Below are 13,942 nucleotides of genomic sequence, written 5' to 3'. Positions count from 1 at the left end.
AAAAGAGAGGCTGTCAGCACTCGGTCTGGTGCATTGCAGGATTGAGAGAAAGCATACAAGCTTAAGAATTCTGCCACAAGAGGGGACAAGAAGCATGGATCAAGTGTATCCATAGGAGGTCTGAGAAAGCCCCAGAATCTCTAACAGGGCTGATGGAAGATATTTCTCCCCAGAAGGCAGTTAGTAAAGTCTGGAGGAGCTAACTGATATTTCAAATGTGAAGACAGCAACACAAAATTCTAAGGAACATGAAAAACCAAGGAAACATGACACCACCGAAGGATCACAGACTTTTAGTAACTGAACTCAACGACATGGAGATCTATAGTTACCTGATGAAGAATTCAAAAATAGCTGTATTGGGGCTTCCCTGGTGGCACATTGGTTGAGAGTCCACCTGCCGATGCAGGGCACACGGGTTCGTGCCCCTGTCTGGGAGGATCCCACATGCCGTGGAGTGGCTGGGCCCATGAGCCATGGCTGCTGGGCCTGTGCGTCCGGAGCCTGTGCTCCACAATGGGAGAGGCCGCAACAGTGAGAGGCCGCAACAGTGAGAGGCCCGCGTACCGCAAAACCAAAACCAAACAAAACAAAAAAAATAGCTGTTTTAAGGAAACTTCAGAAAATACAGACAATTCAACAAAATCAAGAACACAATACAAACAAAATGTGAAGTTTAACAAAGAGCTAGAAATCATCAAAAAGAACCAAACAGAAATTCTGGAGCTGAAGAATTTAATGAATGAAAAGAAAAAGAAAAAATGAAGTGGAGGGCATAAACAGTAGAATGGACCAAGCAGAATAAAGAATCTGTGAAAGAGAAGACAGGAACTTTGAAATTATAGTCAGAGGAAAATAAATAAGAAATAATGAAAAAGAGTTAAGAAAGCCTATGTGATCTAGGGGATGTGTTCAAAACCAATTAATGAATTTTAGTATTCCAGAAGAAGTGAGGGAGAAGGGGAAAGAAAGCAGAAAGCTTATTTAATGAAATAGTGATTGGGGAGAGATTTGGATATTCAAGTTCGTGAACCTCACAGGTCACCAAACAAACCAAACCTAAGGAGATCTTCTCTAAGACATATTACAATAAAACTGCCAAAAGTCAAAGACAAAGAGAAACTAGAAATCTATAACAGGAGGAAAGCTTGGAAATTCACAAATATGTTGAAATTAACAACACATTCTTGAACAATCAGTGGGTTAAAGAAGAAATATAAAGAGAAATTTAAAAAATATCTAGAAACAAATGAAAATGGAAACACAACATACCAAAACCTATGGGATTCTGTAAAAGCAGTTCTAGGATGGAAGATCTAGCAAAAAGCAGTTCTAGCAATGTAGTTTTCTACATTAAGAAAAAAGAGTGCTCTTAAATAAACAACCTAACTTTATACGTCAAGGGACTAAGAAAAAGAACAAACTAAGTTCAAAGTTAGCAGAAAGAAGGAAATATCAAAGATCAGAGCAGAAATAGAGAACAGAAGAACAATAGAAAAGTAGAAAAGATCAACAAAACTAACAGCTGTTTTGTTTTTTTTTAAATAAACAAAATTGACAATCTTTAGCTAGGCTAAGAAAAAAGAGAACTCAAAATCAGAAATGAAAGCGGAGACATTGCAACCGATACTGCAGAGATACAGAGGATCATAAAGGAGTACCGTGAGCAATTATACAGCAACAGATTGGATAATCTATAAGATATGGACACATTCCTGGAAACATGAAACTTACCAAGTCTGAATCATGAAGAAAGAGAAAATCTGAACAGTTCAATAATGAGTAAGGTGATTGAATCAGTAATAAAAAACCTCCCAATAAGAAAAAGCCCAGGACCAGATGGTTTCATGTATGAACTCTAGCAAACAGTTAAGAATGAATTAAGGCCAGTCCTTCTCAAACTCTTCAAAAAGTTTAAGAGGAGACAATAATCCTAAACTCATTTAATGAGGCCAGCATTACCCTGATATCAAAGCCAGATAAGGATACTAAAAGTAAAGAAAACTATAGGCTATCTGATGAATATAGGTGCAGAAATTCTCAAGAAAGCATTAGCAAACAGAATTCAACATCACATTAAAAGGATCATACACCATGATCAAGCAGGATTTATCCCTGGGTTGCAAGAATGCCTCAAATACACCAATCAACATGTTAATAGAATGAAGCATAAAAAATCATATGATCATCTTTGTAGATGCAGAAAAAGCATTTGACAAAATACAACATCCTTTTATGGTAACTCAGTAAGTTGGATATAGAAGAAACATACCTCAACTTAAAGGCCGTATATAATAAAATAACAGCCAACATCATACTCAGTGGTGAAAGGTTGAGAGCTTTTTCTCTAAAATCACAAACAAGACAGGTACGCGCACTTTCACCATTCCTATTCAACATAGTACTGACGGTTGTAGCCAGAGCAGTCAGGCAAGATAAAGAAATAAAAGACATCCAAATTGGAAAGGAAGAAGTAAATTGTCTTTGTTTGCAGATAGACTCCACCAAAAAACTGTTAAACTAATAAATGAATTCAGTAAAGTTGCAGGGTGTAAAATCAACATACAGAAATCTGTTATGTTTTTTTTTTCTTTTGTTTTTTTGCGGTACGCGGGCCTCTCACTGTTGTGGCCTCTCCTGTTGTGGAGCACAGGCTCCGGACGCGCAGGGTCAGTGGTCGTGGCTCACAGGCCTAGCCGCTCTGCGGCATGTGGGATCTTCCCGGACTGGGGCACAAACCGTGTCCCCTGCATGGGCAGGTGGACTCTCAACCACTGTGCCACGAGGGAAGCCCCTGTTATGTTTTTATACAGCAACAACAAACTATTTGAAAAAGAAATAAAGCAGTCACATTCACAAGTAGCATCAAAGACAATAAGATGTTTAGGAATAAATTTAACCAAGGAGGTATAAAATATGTACACTGAAAGCAATAAGACTTCGATGAAGGAAGTTGGAGAAGATGCAAATAAATGGAAGATATCCCATGTTCTTGGATTGGAGGAATTAATATTGTTAAAATTTCCATACACCCCCCAAACCATCTATAGATTCAGTGCAACCTCTATCAAAATTCCAATGGCATTTTCCACAGAACTAGAAAAAACAATTCTGAAATTAGTATGGAACCACAAAAGATCTTGAATAAACACAGCAATCCTGAGAAAGAATAACAAAGCTAGATGCATCACACTTCTTGCTTCAAACTATACTACCAGGCTATACTAATTAAAACAATATGGTCCTGACATAAAAATAGATACATAGACCAGTGGAACAGAATTGAGAGCCCAGCTAATATTTGACAAGGGAGCCAAGAATGTTCAGTGGGGAAAGAATAGTGTCTTCAATAAATGGTGTTGGGAAAACACTATTTCTGTTTTTTTTTTTTTTTTGTACACGGGCCTCTCACTGCTGTGGCCTCTCCCGTTGTGGAGCACGGGCTCCGGATGCGCAGGCTCAGCGGCCATGGCTCATGGGCCCAGCTGCTCCGCGGCATGTGGGATCTTCCCGGACCAGGGCATGAACCCGTGTCCCCTGCATCGGCAGGCGGACTCCCAACCACTGCGCCACCAGGGAAGCCCCCATTTCTGTTTTTTCATTAATTTATTTTTTTTTTTTTGTCTGGTTCTGATATCAGAGTAATGTTGCCCTTATGAGGTGAGTTGAAAGTATTCCCTATTCAATTTTCTGAGTTTCTGTAAAACTGATACTAATTCTTCCCTAAATATTTGGTAGAATTCACCAGTGAAACTGTCTGAACTGGAATTTTCTTTGTGGAAAAGTTTTTGACTACACATTCTGTTTCTTTAATAGATATAGGCTATTTAGTTAATCTAGGTCTTCTTAAATTTACTTGAGTATTTTTTTATTTCTAACAAGGTATATAAATTGTTGAAATTTTGGTGTAACGTTGTTAGTGATACTTATTTACTATCATTTTAATATTTGTAGGATTGTGGTTATGCTTCTTTCATTGTGTTATTGTGATTTGTGGCTTTTCTCCCCCTCCCCCTCTTATTAGTATTGTCAGAATTAATCAATTTTTTAATCTCAAAGAACCAGCTTTTTTATTGCTTTTTCTCAATCTTCTGTTTTCTATTTTTTCACTTCTATCTTTATTATTTCCTTTATTCTGCTTATTTTCTGAGGTTAGAACTTGAGGTCCTTCATGTGAGATCTTTTTTTCTTTTCTAATATAGATTGGTTAATACTATGACTTTCCTTCTAACCGTTCTTTTTTTTTTTTTTGTGGTGCGCGGGCCTCTCACTGTTGTGGCCTCTCCCGTTGCGGAGCACAGGCTCTGGACGCGCAGGCTCAGCGGCCATGGCTCACGGGCCCAGCCGTTCCGCGGCATGTGGGATCTTCCTGGACTGGGGCACGAACCCGTGTCCCCTGCATCGGCAGGCGGACTCTCAACCACTGTGCCACCAGGGAAGCCCCTGCTCCCGCTTTTTAATAAACATCTTTATTGAAGTTTTCTTTACATACCATAAAATTCACCCATATAAGTGAACAGTTAGGTTGGAGCATTAGCTGCCTCCAGTAGGTTGATGATTTCCAAATCCAAGTCTTCAGACCTGGACGTCTTAACCTGTGTGCTGCTGACCTTTTAAACTTAGCGTGTCTAAAAACCGTACTTAATAATTCTTTCTTACTCTTTCCCTTTATTCCAAGTCACCTGTCCTCTAGGCTCTGTCTAGTTAATGGTACTCCTTTCTATTTAGTCACTATAGTGAAAACCTATCATCCTTAACTTCTTTTCCCTTTCATGTTTAATCATTTACCTAAACTTACTATTCTTGACTTTCTAAGGTCGCTGATATTTGGTCCTTCTCCATATCTATGCTAGATGGATTTTATTAGTTTTTGGTCATTTTTTGCCTGGGTGGCTGCTATGATCACCTAACTCCCTTTTGTACTGCCAACCTTGTATCTCCCTTTCTACCTCCTCTCCCAGGTCAATCCTGAGGAGGTGTTTTTCTGAAGATTTAAGTACAGGTATGCCATTTTCAATTAGAAGTACTTTAATGGTTTGCTTTTGTCCTCAGGTTGCAACACAAGCTCCGTTCATGACTGAGCTTTTGTCTTCTCTGTCTTCCTTATTATGCCCAGTCTATTCTATGCTACTGCACCCTTCTCCACCCTGCATACTATACGCTAGTGGCCATACCAACTTATTTCCTAACTGGTGTATTGTGTCGCTTCTTCCATATCTTTGTACACTATTCCTTCTCTACTTAGTATGCCCTTATTTTCTTGATCTTCCTGGCAAACTCGTTTTTTTTTTTTTCCTTTAAATTTCTATTTGAAGATCATGCCTTTCTAATGCTATTTCCTATGTAAATCTGTTTTCAGGTTGTACTCGTGTGCTTATTAGAATATGCCTATGCTGTTAGACACCTCTTCTATCTAACCTATGGTCCCCTGGAACCTCACCTGTAGTTATTTACTTCCTCTGCTGTGATCTTCCTGTTTGGTGCTTATTTTGTTTACATATTTATTAGATTGTGAACTCCTGTGGGCAAATAATGTGTCTTATTTTTCTTATATTCCCTGCATCTAGCTCAATGCCACTCACATTTGGTAAATATTTGTTGATTATCATTGAGTTAGGCTGAAGTTAATTCAGTGACTGATAACTAACGTGAAATTACCATTAATTCAACTAAAATCCCCTAAAACCCAAGTTAGATTAATCTGTAACAGCTCTTTATGTAAATAAAATCTGTTAATAGCCACATAAATGACCTGTATCTAACTAACTTTAAGATGGAGACAGTGAGTTTGTGTTGATGGTTCATCAACCGCTTTATTAAAGTGGGAACACTAAAGAAGTTGGTGTTTTGTGGGAGCTACATGACCAGAGGAATTGGATTTGGTGTAGAAGCTGAGGGTCAGTGAATTTCTCTGTGTTTCACCTTGAATTGCTTTAATCCTCTTTCAGGTAGCTGACAATTACTCGTATTGAGAAACAGTTGGACTTTTCTATTAACATGTTTTCTTAAGAATGGGATTCACTCTTATAGAATTTGTCAGCCCAGGTGTGATAGAATTTGTGTTGTTTGGTTCTTAACTATAAATCAGTACACCAGAAGAATACATGATTTTGCTTAAAAGGGTAACATTCAGAAAGGTCTTTGTTATTTATATGACAGTGTTATTCTGTGCAAATGAGATATATTAATTTGCTATTGCAAATCATCTTAGACTGTATTTGTGAACAACTCCCTTATAATGGTTGATACCTCTTGGTTACTTTGAGTTTAAAGAGTTACTCATGACATTGAAGGAGTGACATTTCTCTTTGGAAGGGCTTAATTCCTTTAGGCACTTGCCACTGAGCTCTGTAGAATACTGTTATTTGAGTATTTTCTGTACTGGTTGCTCACTCTCCTATAGTTGTTTCCTAAAACCATTCTTGGCCTATACTTGTACATAAGTAGCTATTTACATAACTGTTTCAACTATTTTTGTTGTGCTTTCCTGGATCCTCTGAAATATCTTTAGGGTGTTATTAAAATTTAGGGTGTTTGAAAGGTTATTTAGTATCTAACATTGTTATTAAAAACAAGGACCATTGTATGGGCATTGTCTTTTATCTTTTAAAAGATAGAATTACATTGTTGATTTATTCAGCACTTTTTAAAAAGTCACTTCATAGGGGCTTTGGTGAGTTTTCATAGAATTTGGAGATTAGTAAGAGTCAATTTAGTAAAATTCCCTTATAATGGTTGAGGGTAGTTAATATATGCCAAAGTCTTTAAGGGCTCTCATGTTTCTTAAATCTAGGTCAAAGAACAGGGCCTGGAAATCTTAGCAATGAAATAATGGATGTGAATGAAAGCTGATGTAAAAAGTGTTTCTATCAATATGAGGAAAGAATGTTATCAAAGGAAGTTTAAATGCTTGGAGTCTAGAAAGATGAGACCCAATGAGTAGGAAGAGAAGGAAATTACTGAGTACCTTCTGTCTGTCAGATAGTTTCTTTCCCTTCCTTGTTGTACTTTTATTTATAATAATTTGTAGATTCTTTGGATTTTCTATATAAAAAGCATGTTATCTGTCATAGAAGGCATTATTTTTTGGAACTTTAATCTTTTTCTTATATTTTAATCTTACCTTCGTCTCTTGTTTTACTTTGCTGGCTAGAAGTACAATCAAACAGAAGTGTGATAGTGAGGATCCTTATTTGTTTCTCTCATTTTGAAGGAAACGCTTCTAAAGTTTCACTATGAAGAATGATATTTGCTGTAGGTATTGGAAGATATCTTTTATTAGATTGAAGTTCTCTTTTTCTCCTTTGCTGTAGAGTTTTAAGAATGGGTGTTGAGGGCTTCCCTGGTGGCGCAGTGGTTGAGAGTCCGCCAGCTGATGCAGGGGACACGGGTTTGTGCCCCGGTCCGGGAAGATCCCACATGCCGCGGAACGGCTGGGCCCGTGAGCCATGGCCGCTGAGCCTGTACGTCCGGATCCTGTGCTCTGCAACAGGAGAGGCCACAACAGTGCGAGGCCCGCGTACCGCAAAAAAAAAAAAAAAAAAATGGGTGTTGAATTTTGTCACTTTTCTGTTTTTACTTTGTACAATTTTTCTTTAATAATAGGTAGATTACGTGGATAGAATTTTCTGATGTTAAACTATTCTCACTTCTGGGATAAGTCCAATTAGTTACGATGAATTTTTTTTTCTATTTTTTAAATGTTACTGATAATTTTGCTAATATTAAAAAAAAATCTGTGTTCATGAATGAGCTTAGCCTGTGATTGTCCTTTTTCCATGGTAATCATTCAGTTCTGTTTTGCGCATGTTAAATTAGAGGGGTTTGGCAAGTGTCTTACATGATATTAGAAATTTGGATCTGGAGTACTTAGTAACGTGGAAAAGGCTGACTATAAATATTTTGATATAATAGTTGAGAAAATACAGCTTGATGATGTTGAATAGGAAGGTATATAGAGTAAGAACAGAAATGAGGATGGAATACAACATTTTGGGGGTTCATCGATGATGGTAAAGCCAATAATTAGAGGCTTGTTGGAAAGGCAGGTGTGAGAAACGGAATTCAAAGGAAGGAAAAACTTAACTATCAGTTTTTAACTGTGGTGGGTAGAAGAGATGTGAGGTTAGAGAAAGTGGAAACAGCAAATGTAGTACTCTGAAAAAGTATGGTGGTAAAAGGAAGGAGGGGTGACACCAATGAAGGTGGAGCTGGAGGCAGTTTTGAAGGAAGTTTTTATTTAATTTTTTAAGGGTGGATGAGACTTCATGTTTGTAGGTGAAGAGTAAAACTCTAGTAAAGAAGGATGTAGTGAATATAAAAGGGAAATGTATATTCACCTAAATCTTTGCCAAACAAGATTTCAATGTAATTTTATCTGTTCTTCTGTAATCTAGGTTGTATTTGTCTTTCAGAATGTTTCCAAACATGATTTATTTAAACACTCTAATTGGAGAAGGAAATCTATTACTTGGTTAGTTTATTTCTGGCAGATCAGCCCTTAGATACTAATGAGAGTCTCAGGGAAAGAGGACATCTAGGGTGGAGAGTGGCTCAGTAAAGACTAGGTCATTCACCAGCCATAAAAATCACAAAATAATAGTGGCTTAAGCTGAAGCAAAGTAGAAGTCTGTTTCTGATTTATAGGGCAGTTTCTATTAGGGAAGCTGAAAAATAGAATTTTTATTTTGCAGGAGCATATGCTTAGCTAAAAATTGATGGCTCTAAGACTAAGGAGGAAGGGAGCAAGATATTGAGAGAATGGTATCAGTGTCTACACAGTAGAGACAATCTCTTAAATAAAATTCATCTTTTGTGTGAAAGGCAGTATTTGCATAGTTTAAGAAGTCAAAATGCACGTGTTTGTACCTAGGCTCTCTACTTACTAGCTCTGTGACCCTGAGCAAATTCCTTTTTCTCTTTGTGCTTCAGTGTTTTCCTAATAAGATGGAGAACAGTGTTAAATATAAGGTGCCTCATAAATTGGTATGAGGATTAAATAAGATAATCTAAGTAGTTGACTAAGTCAGTGCCTGGTATATCTAACCCAAAAACAATTATTAGTTTTGTCATTTGCCTCTGATTTTCAAGGATCAAGGGTGTGTGGAAGGAAAAAACAAAAACAAAACAAAACGAGACAACAACAACAACTAAAAAAAAACCCCAAACCTAATATTACTTATGGGATATCAAAAAGTGATTTAACTATTACGCATAGGATATAATTGAAAAAGTAATTTCAAATCTCATGAGAACCTGTAGATTTAAGATTAGATTTTTTTTTGGAAGCCTTGGATGGTACCCAGAGTTAGCCAGACTGCAAAGTTTGAGGGCACAGTCCTCCACAAGACCACCCTTACTTCGGATACCACCTGAAATTTCAGGGGACTCCCAAAGCCACCCTCAGGTTTGATAATTTGCTAGGACTCACAAAACTCACTGAAAGTTATCACACTCATGAAAGGATTATAGATTACAGAGAAAGGATGGAGTTTAAAATCAGCCAAGGGAAAGAAGCACATAGGATAAATTCCAGGAAGGTTCCAAATGTGGAGCTTTTGGTGTCCTCTTCTTTTAGAGTCAGGACATTACTCTGCCAGGATCAGTGTGTGACAGTATGTGTTGCCACCCACCTAAGCTCACATGAGCTTTGGCGTCCAGAGTTTTCAAGGCATGATTAATTGATTTCCCATGTAGTTGAACTCAGTCTCCATGTTGGCTCATACTTTGTGACCCAAAACCCTTACCCTAAGTGGTATTGTTGGATTTTTTTAGCATGGCCAGCCCCCACCCTAGGACTATTGGATGTGGCCAACCCCATCCTAAAATCTGGTGTGGCCAGCAGCCACCGTAAACAAGGACACTTCTATGAAGTTTGACAGATTACCTCCCAGAAGCTGAGGACAAGGCCAGACTTCTCTTTGGGCAAGGCCAAATTCTTTACTACATAGAAAGATATAAGGCACTGATGAAAAGCAAGAGACATTTGCAAATGGAAGTTCAACATGATTATCTGCTGAAGATATCAAAGTTAAAAAAAATCTTAAAAACACATAAGTAAAACAAAGATCATTCAGGTGAAAATAAACATCCAGAACATTTGATCCAGCTGGTGTAATTTAAAATCTAGAAATTTGGGCACTAAAGCAAAATTTGAGGAGCTCCTTGAAAAGAGATCAAAATAAAAATTTGAGATATATAGGGGAAAAAACGAGAAAGAAAACTCATGGTGCTACTAAATGATTATTGTGGAAAGATGTTCTTAAGGAAGAAAGGAAAAGCAGGAATAAAGTGCATTTTTTGGTAAGTTGTGGGGATTACTGCATTCACTTGTATTTTGAAACAGAGATTGGAGGATTTGATATAATTAATGGTTTATGTTTGTATAGAAAATTACAGTTTTGTTAAATAATTGTACTTACCTTGGATAAGTGTAGCCAAGTGTATTAGGAGAGTATTATTTGTTTTCCTATTTTTATTGAAGAAAGTACTGATGTTAGAGGTTTTTGAGTGATTTGTGCCAGGTTGCTGGGTGAGTTTGGAGCAGAGCTGGAACTGGAATCCTTGTCTCCTAACTTTTTGCTTAAGTACTTCTACTTCAAGTACTTTTTTCCCAACTACAAAATGATTCTTCTTGGATCTATTCTCTAGGCCTAGGCACAATGTTTTCTGTTGGTAAGGAGGGGGAGGGGGATTGGAAGGCAATTGGGTGGTACGTGCCTGTATTTACTTTGGTTGTCTTATCTAAGACTTTATTCAGCACCTGTCTGCTGCTGCTGCCCTCATCTGCCTGAGTCTCCTGAACGGATCAGCCCAGGATTACCCTTGGATGCACACTGGGGCCAACCTTGGCTCCTCTGTGCCATACTCTTTTCATATCCAGTCTGTCTGCAGGCCCTATGGACTTTTTCTTGCTACCTGAATGACCTTGTTTGTCCCTGACTCTCTGGCTCTGCTGTGATTCCTCCTCTTTTCTCTGTTTTCCTCATCAGCCCCTTTTCACAGCAAGGTATCCAATTTTCTTTTTCTCTAAACATTTAACATTTTATTTTAAATACTAGGCTGTGAATTGATTTTTTTCTCTCTTGATATACAGTTCTGTGATTTTCAGCACATGTTCACATTTGTGTAACCACTGAAATAGGATATATAACAATGTTATAATCCAGAAAAACTGTCCTGTATTATTCTCTTATAGTTAACCTCTCCCCTTATCCATAAGTTGTGTCATCCACTAATATAGTCATCATCCTTCTATTTTTGTCTTTTTGAGAATGTCAAGTAAAATGTAACTTTTGAGACTGTCTCCTTTCACTGACATAATACCTTTGAAATGCATTCAAGTTGTGTTTACAAATAGTTTCTTTTTATTGCTGAGTAGTATTCCCATAGTGTGGCTATACCACAGTATAAACAGTGGTTTACTTAACCATTTACTTGTTGAAAGACATAAGGGTTGCTTCCAGTTTTTGCCTGTTATGAGTAAAGCTGCTATAAACATTTTTGTATAGGATCCCCCCCAATTTTTGAAATTGTGGTAAAATATGCATAACATAAAATTTACCATCTTAACTATTTTTACTTGTACAGTGCAATGGTATTAAATACATTTATATTGTTGTGCAACCGTCACCACTATCCATCTCCAGAACTCTTTTCATCTTGCTAAACTGAAACTCTGCACCCATTAAACAATAACTTCCTATTTTTTCTTTTCCCCCAGCCTCTTGCAACCACCATTCTACTTTCTGTCTCCATGATTTTGACTACCCTAAGAATCTCATATAATTGGAATCATGTAGTATTTGTCTTTTTGTAACTGGCTTGTGTATAGGTTTTTGTGTGAACATAAGCCTTAATTTCTCTGGGATAAATGTCCAGGGCAATTGCAGGATTCTGTGATAGTTACGTTTAGTTTTTAAAGAAACTGCTAAACTTTTCCAAAGTAGCTGTACTGTTTTACAATCTCACCAGCAATGTTGTAAGTCCAGAGTTTGAATTCAATTTCTAGAGAGGTAACTTTGGTGACCCCCTTAGAGTAGTCATCACTGGATGATTTGGAAAATAGTAACTACCACTCCTGTATTCATTCACGTGGATTGGGGTGGAGGTGGAGAAAAGATTCAGCGCTGGGTAGAAACCCAGTAGGTATCTACTGCAGTAGTGGTTTCCAAACCTGTATGCACACCAGAATCATCAGAGGAGCTCTTAATAATACAAATTCATGGGTCTCATACAGACCTGCTAAATTGGAATCTGTATTTTTAACAAGGGCTCAAGAGAATTTTAAGTGGTCATGCTCACATCAGTTGGACCATTGTGTTGTAAGATTGATGGAATTTCCAAAATTTTAGAAGTGTGTGATGTATATTTAACAAATAAAAAATTTCCCATCCTCTTATCTTTCCTGCTTCTCTCTCTTTCTTTGACCCTATGTTTATATTTTGTCCCCTCTTCACATCAGTTTATGAAACGCTCTTATTTATTTATTTACTTAAGCTTTTTTCTTTATTTTTAATTGAAGTGTAGTTGATTTACAATGTTGTGTTAGTTTCTGGTTTACAGCAAAGTGATTCACTTATACATATATATATTCTTCATATTGTTTTCCATTACGGTTTATTATAGGATATTGAATATAGTTCCCTGTGCTATACTGTAGGACCTTGTTGTTTATTATTTGGTCCCCTCTTGATACTTACTTCTATTTTTTATTTTCTCTCCTCCATCTAGTTTTTCACTGGTCTCTCTTTTCTCTCTCTCTCTTTTTTTTTTTCCCTCATGTGTCTACTAATAAGTTATTGATTGCTGTTTTCTGTTTTTACTTGGCCCTTAAATTGTAACTTTCTAGGTTCCCTTTTTCTCCACTGTGTGAGGTGGTTGCTCTTCAGCATCTAGAGCTCATTTTCTTTCTCATACTAAGATATATTTATCCTCTTCTTCAGGCAGGTAGATCCAAGTCTCTCTCACGGATCATTCTTTTTTTTTTTTTTGGTACACGGACCTCTCACTGCTGCGGCCTCTCCCGTTGTGGAGCACAGGCTCCGGACGTGCAGGCCCAGCGGCCATGGCTCACGGGCCCAGCTGCTCCGCGGCATGTGGGACCCTCCCAGACCGGGGCACGAACCCATGTCCCCTGCATCGGCAGGCAGACCCCCAACTACTGCGCCACCAGGGAAGCCCATGGATCATTCTTTTTAATGGCAGGAGCAGAAAACAACTATCAGGGTTTGGTGGAGGAAACTTTAAGTTTTATGTTTATTTTTCTCCTCTTCTTATAGGGAAGAAGAAGAACGTTTGAGAAATAAAATTCGAGCTGATCATGAGAAGGCCCTGGAAGAAGCAAAAGAAAAATTAAAAAAGTCAAGGGAGGAAATCCGAGCAGAAATACAGACAGAGAAAAATAAGGTAGTCCAAGAAATGAAGACAAAAGAGAAAAAGCCACTGCCAGCAGTTCCTATACCAAACCTTATAGGAACACATGGTGGAGACCCAGAAGATAATGACCTAAGAGAGAAAAGGGAAAAAATTAAAGAGGTAATAAGCTGAGATTTGTGATACGAGGTGTTATGGGTATGTCTATCTATCTATCTATCTATCTATCTATCTATCTATCTATCTATCTATCGGGCTGGCCAAAGGTTCCTTTGGTTTTTAAGTAAAAAAAAAAAAAGACACATTTTTCATTTTCACCAAGAACTTTATTGGACAATGTATTCACCATTTTATTCCACTACCTTCTGCCATTTTTCAGGCAACTTCATAATTCCATCTTCCCAAAGCTTTTTATCTTTTTGAGCAAAGAACTGTTCTAGGTGCCTTTTACAGTCTTACGGAGAATTGAAATTTTTTCCATTAAGAGAATTGTGTAAAGACTTAAATACATGGAAATCGGAAGGTGCAATATCTGGTGAATACGGCTGTTGAATCAGAACTTCCCAGC

The 13,942-nt window shown here is 37.6% G+C and overlaps 1 protein-coding gene across 4 annotated transcripts in view; it reads left to right on the top strand.

The window, feature by feature from the left end:
* Positions 1 to 13,942, top strand: part of MAN1A2 (mannosidase alpha class 1A member 2) — a 165,824-nt gene that overhangs the window by 36,621 nt on the left and 115,261 nt on the right. For all 4 annotated transcript variants that reach the window (XM_060139225.1, XM_060139226.1, XM_060139224.1 and 1 more), the window contains exon 2: positions 13,281 to 13,536. In XM_060139225.1, coding sequence (XP_059995208.1) covers positions 13,281 to 13,536 — 256 coding nt within the window. The remainder of the gene's footprint in view (positions 1 to 13,280; positions 13,537 to 13,942) is intronic.

This window comes from Lagenorhynchus albirostris, chromosome 2, assembly GCF_949774975.1.
Source record: "Lagenorhynchus albirostris chromosome 2, mLagAlb1.1, whole genome shotgun sequence".
NCBI classification, from domain to species: Eukaryota; Metazoa; Chordata; class Mammalia; order Artiodactyla; family Delphinidae; genus Lagenorhynchus; species Lagenorhynchus albirostris.
This window is presented reverse-complemented; position numbering and strand designations above follow the sequence as displayed.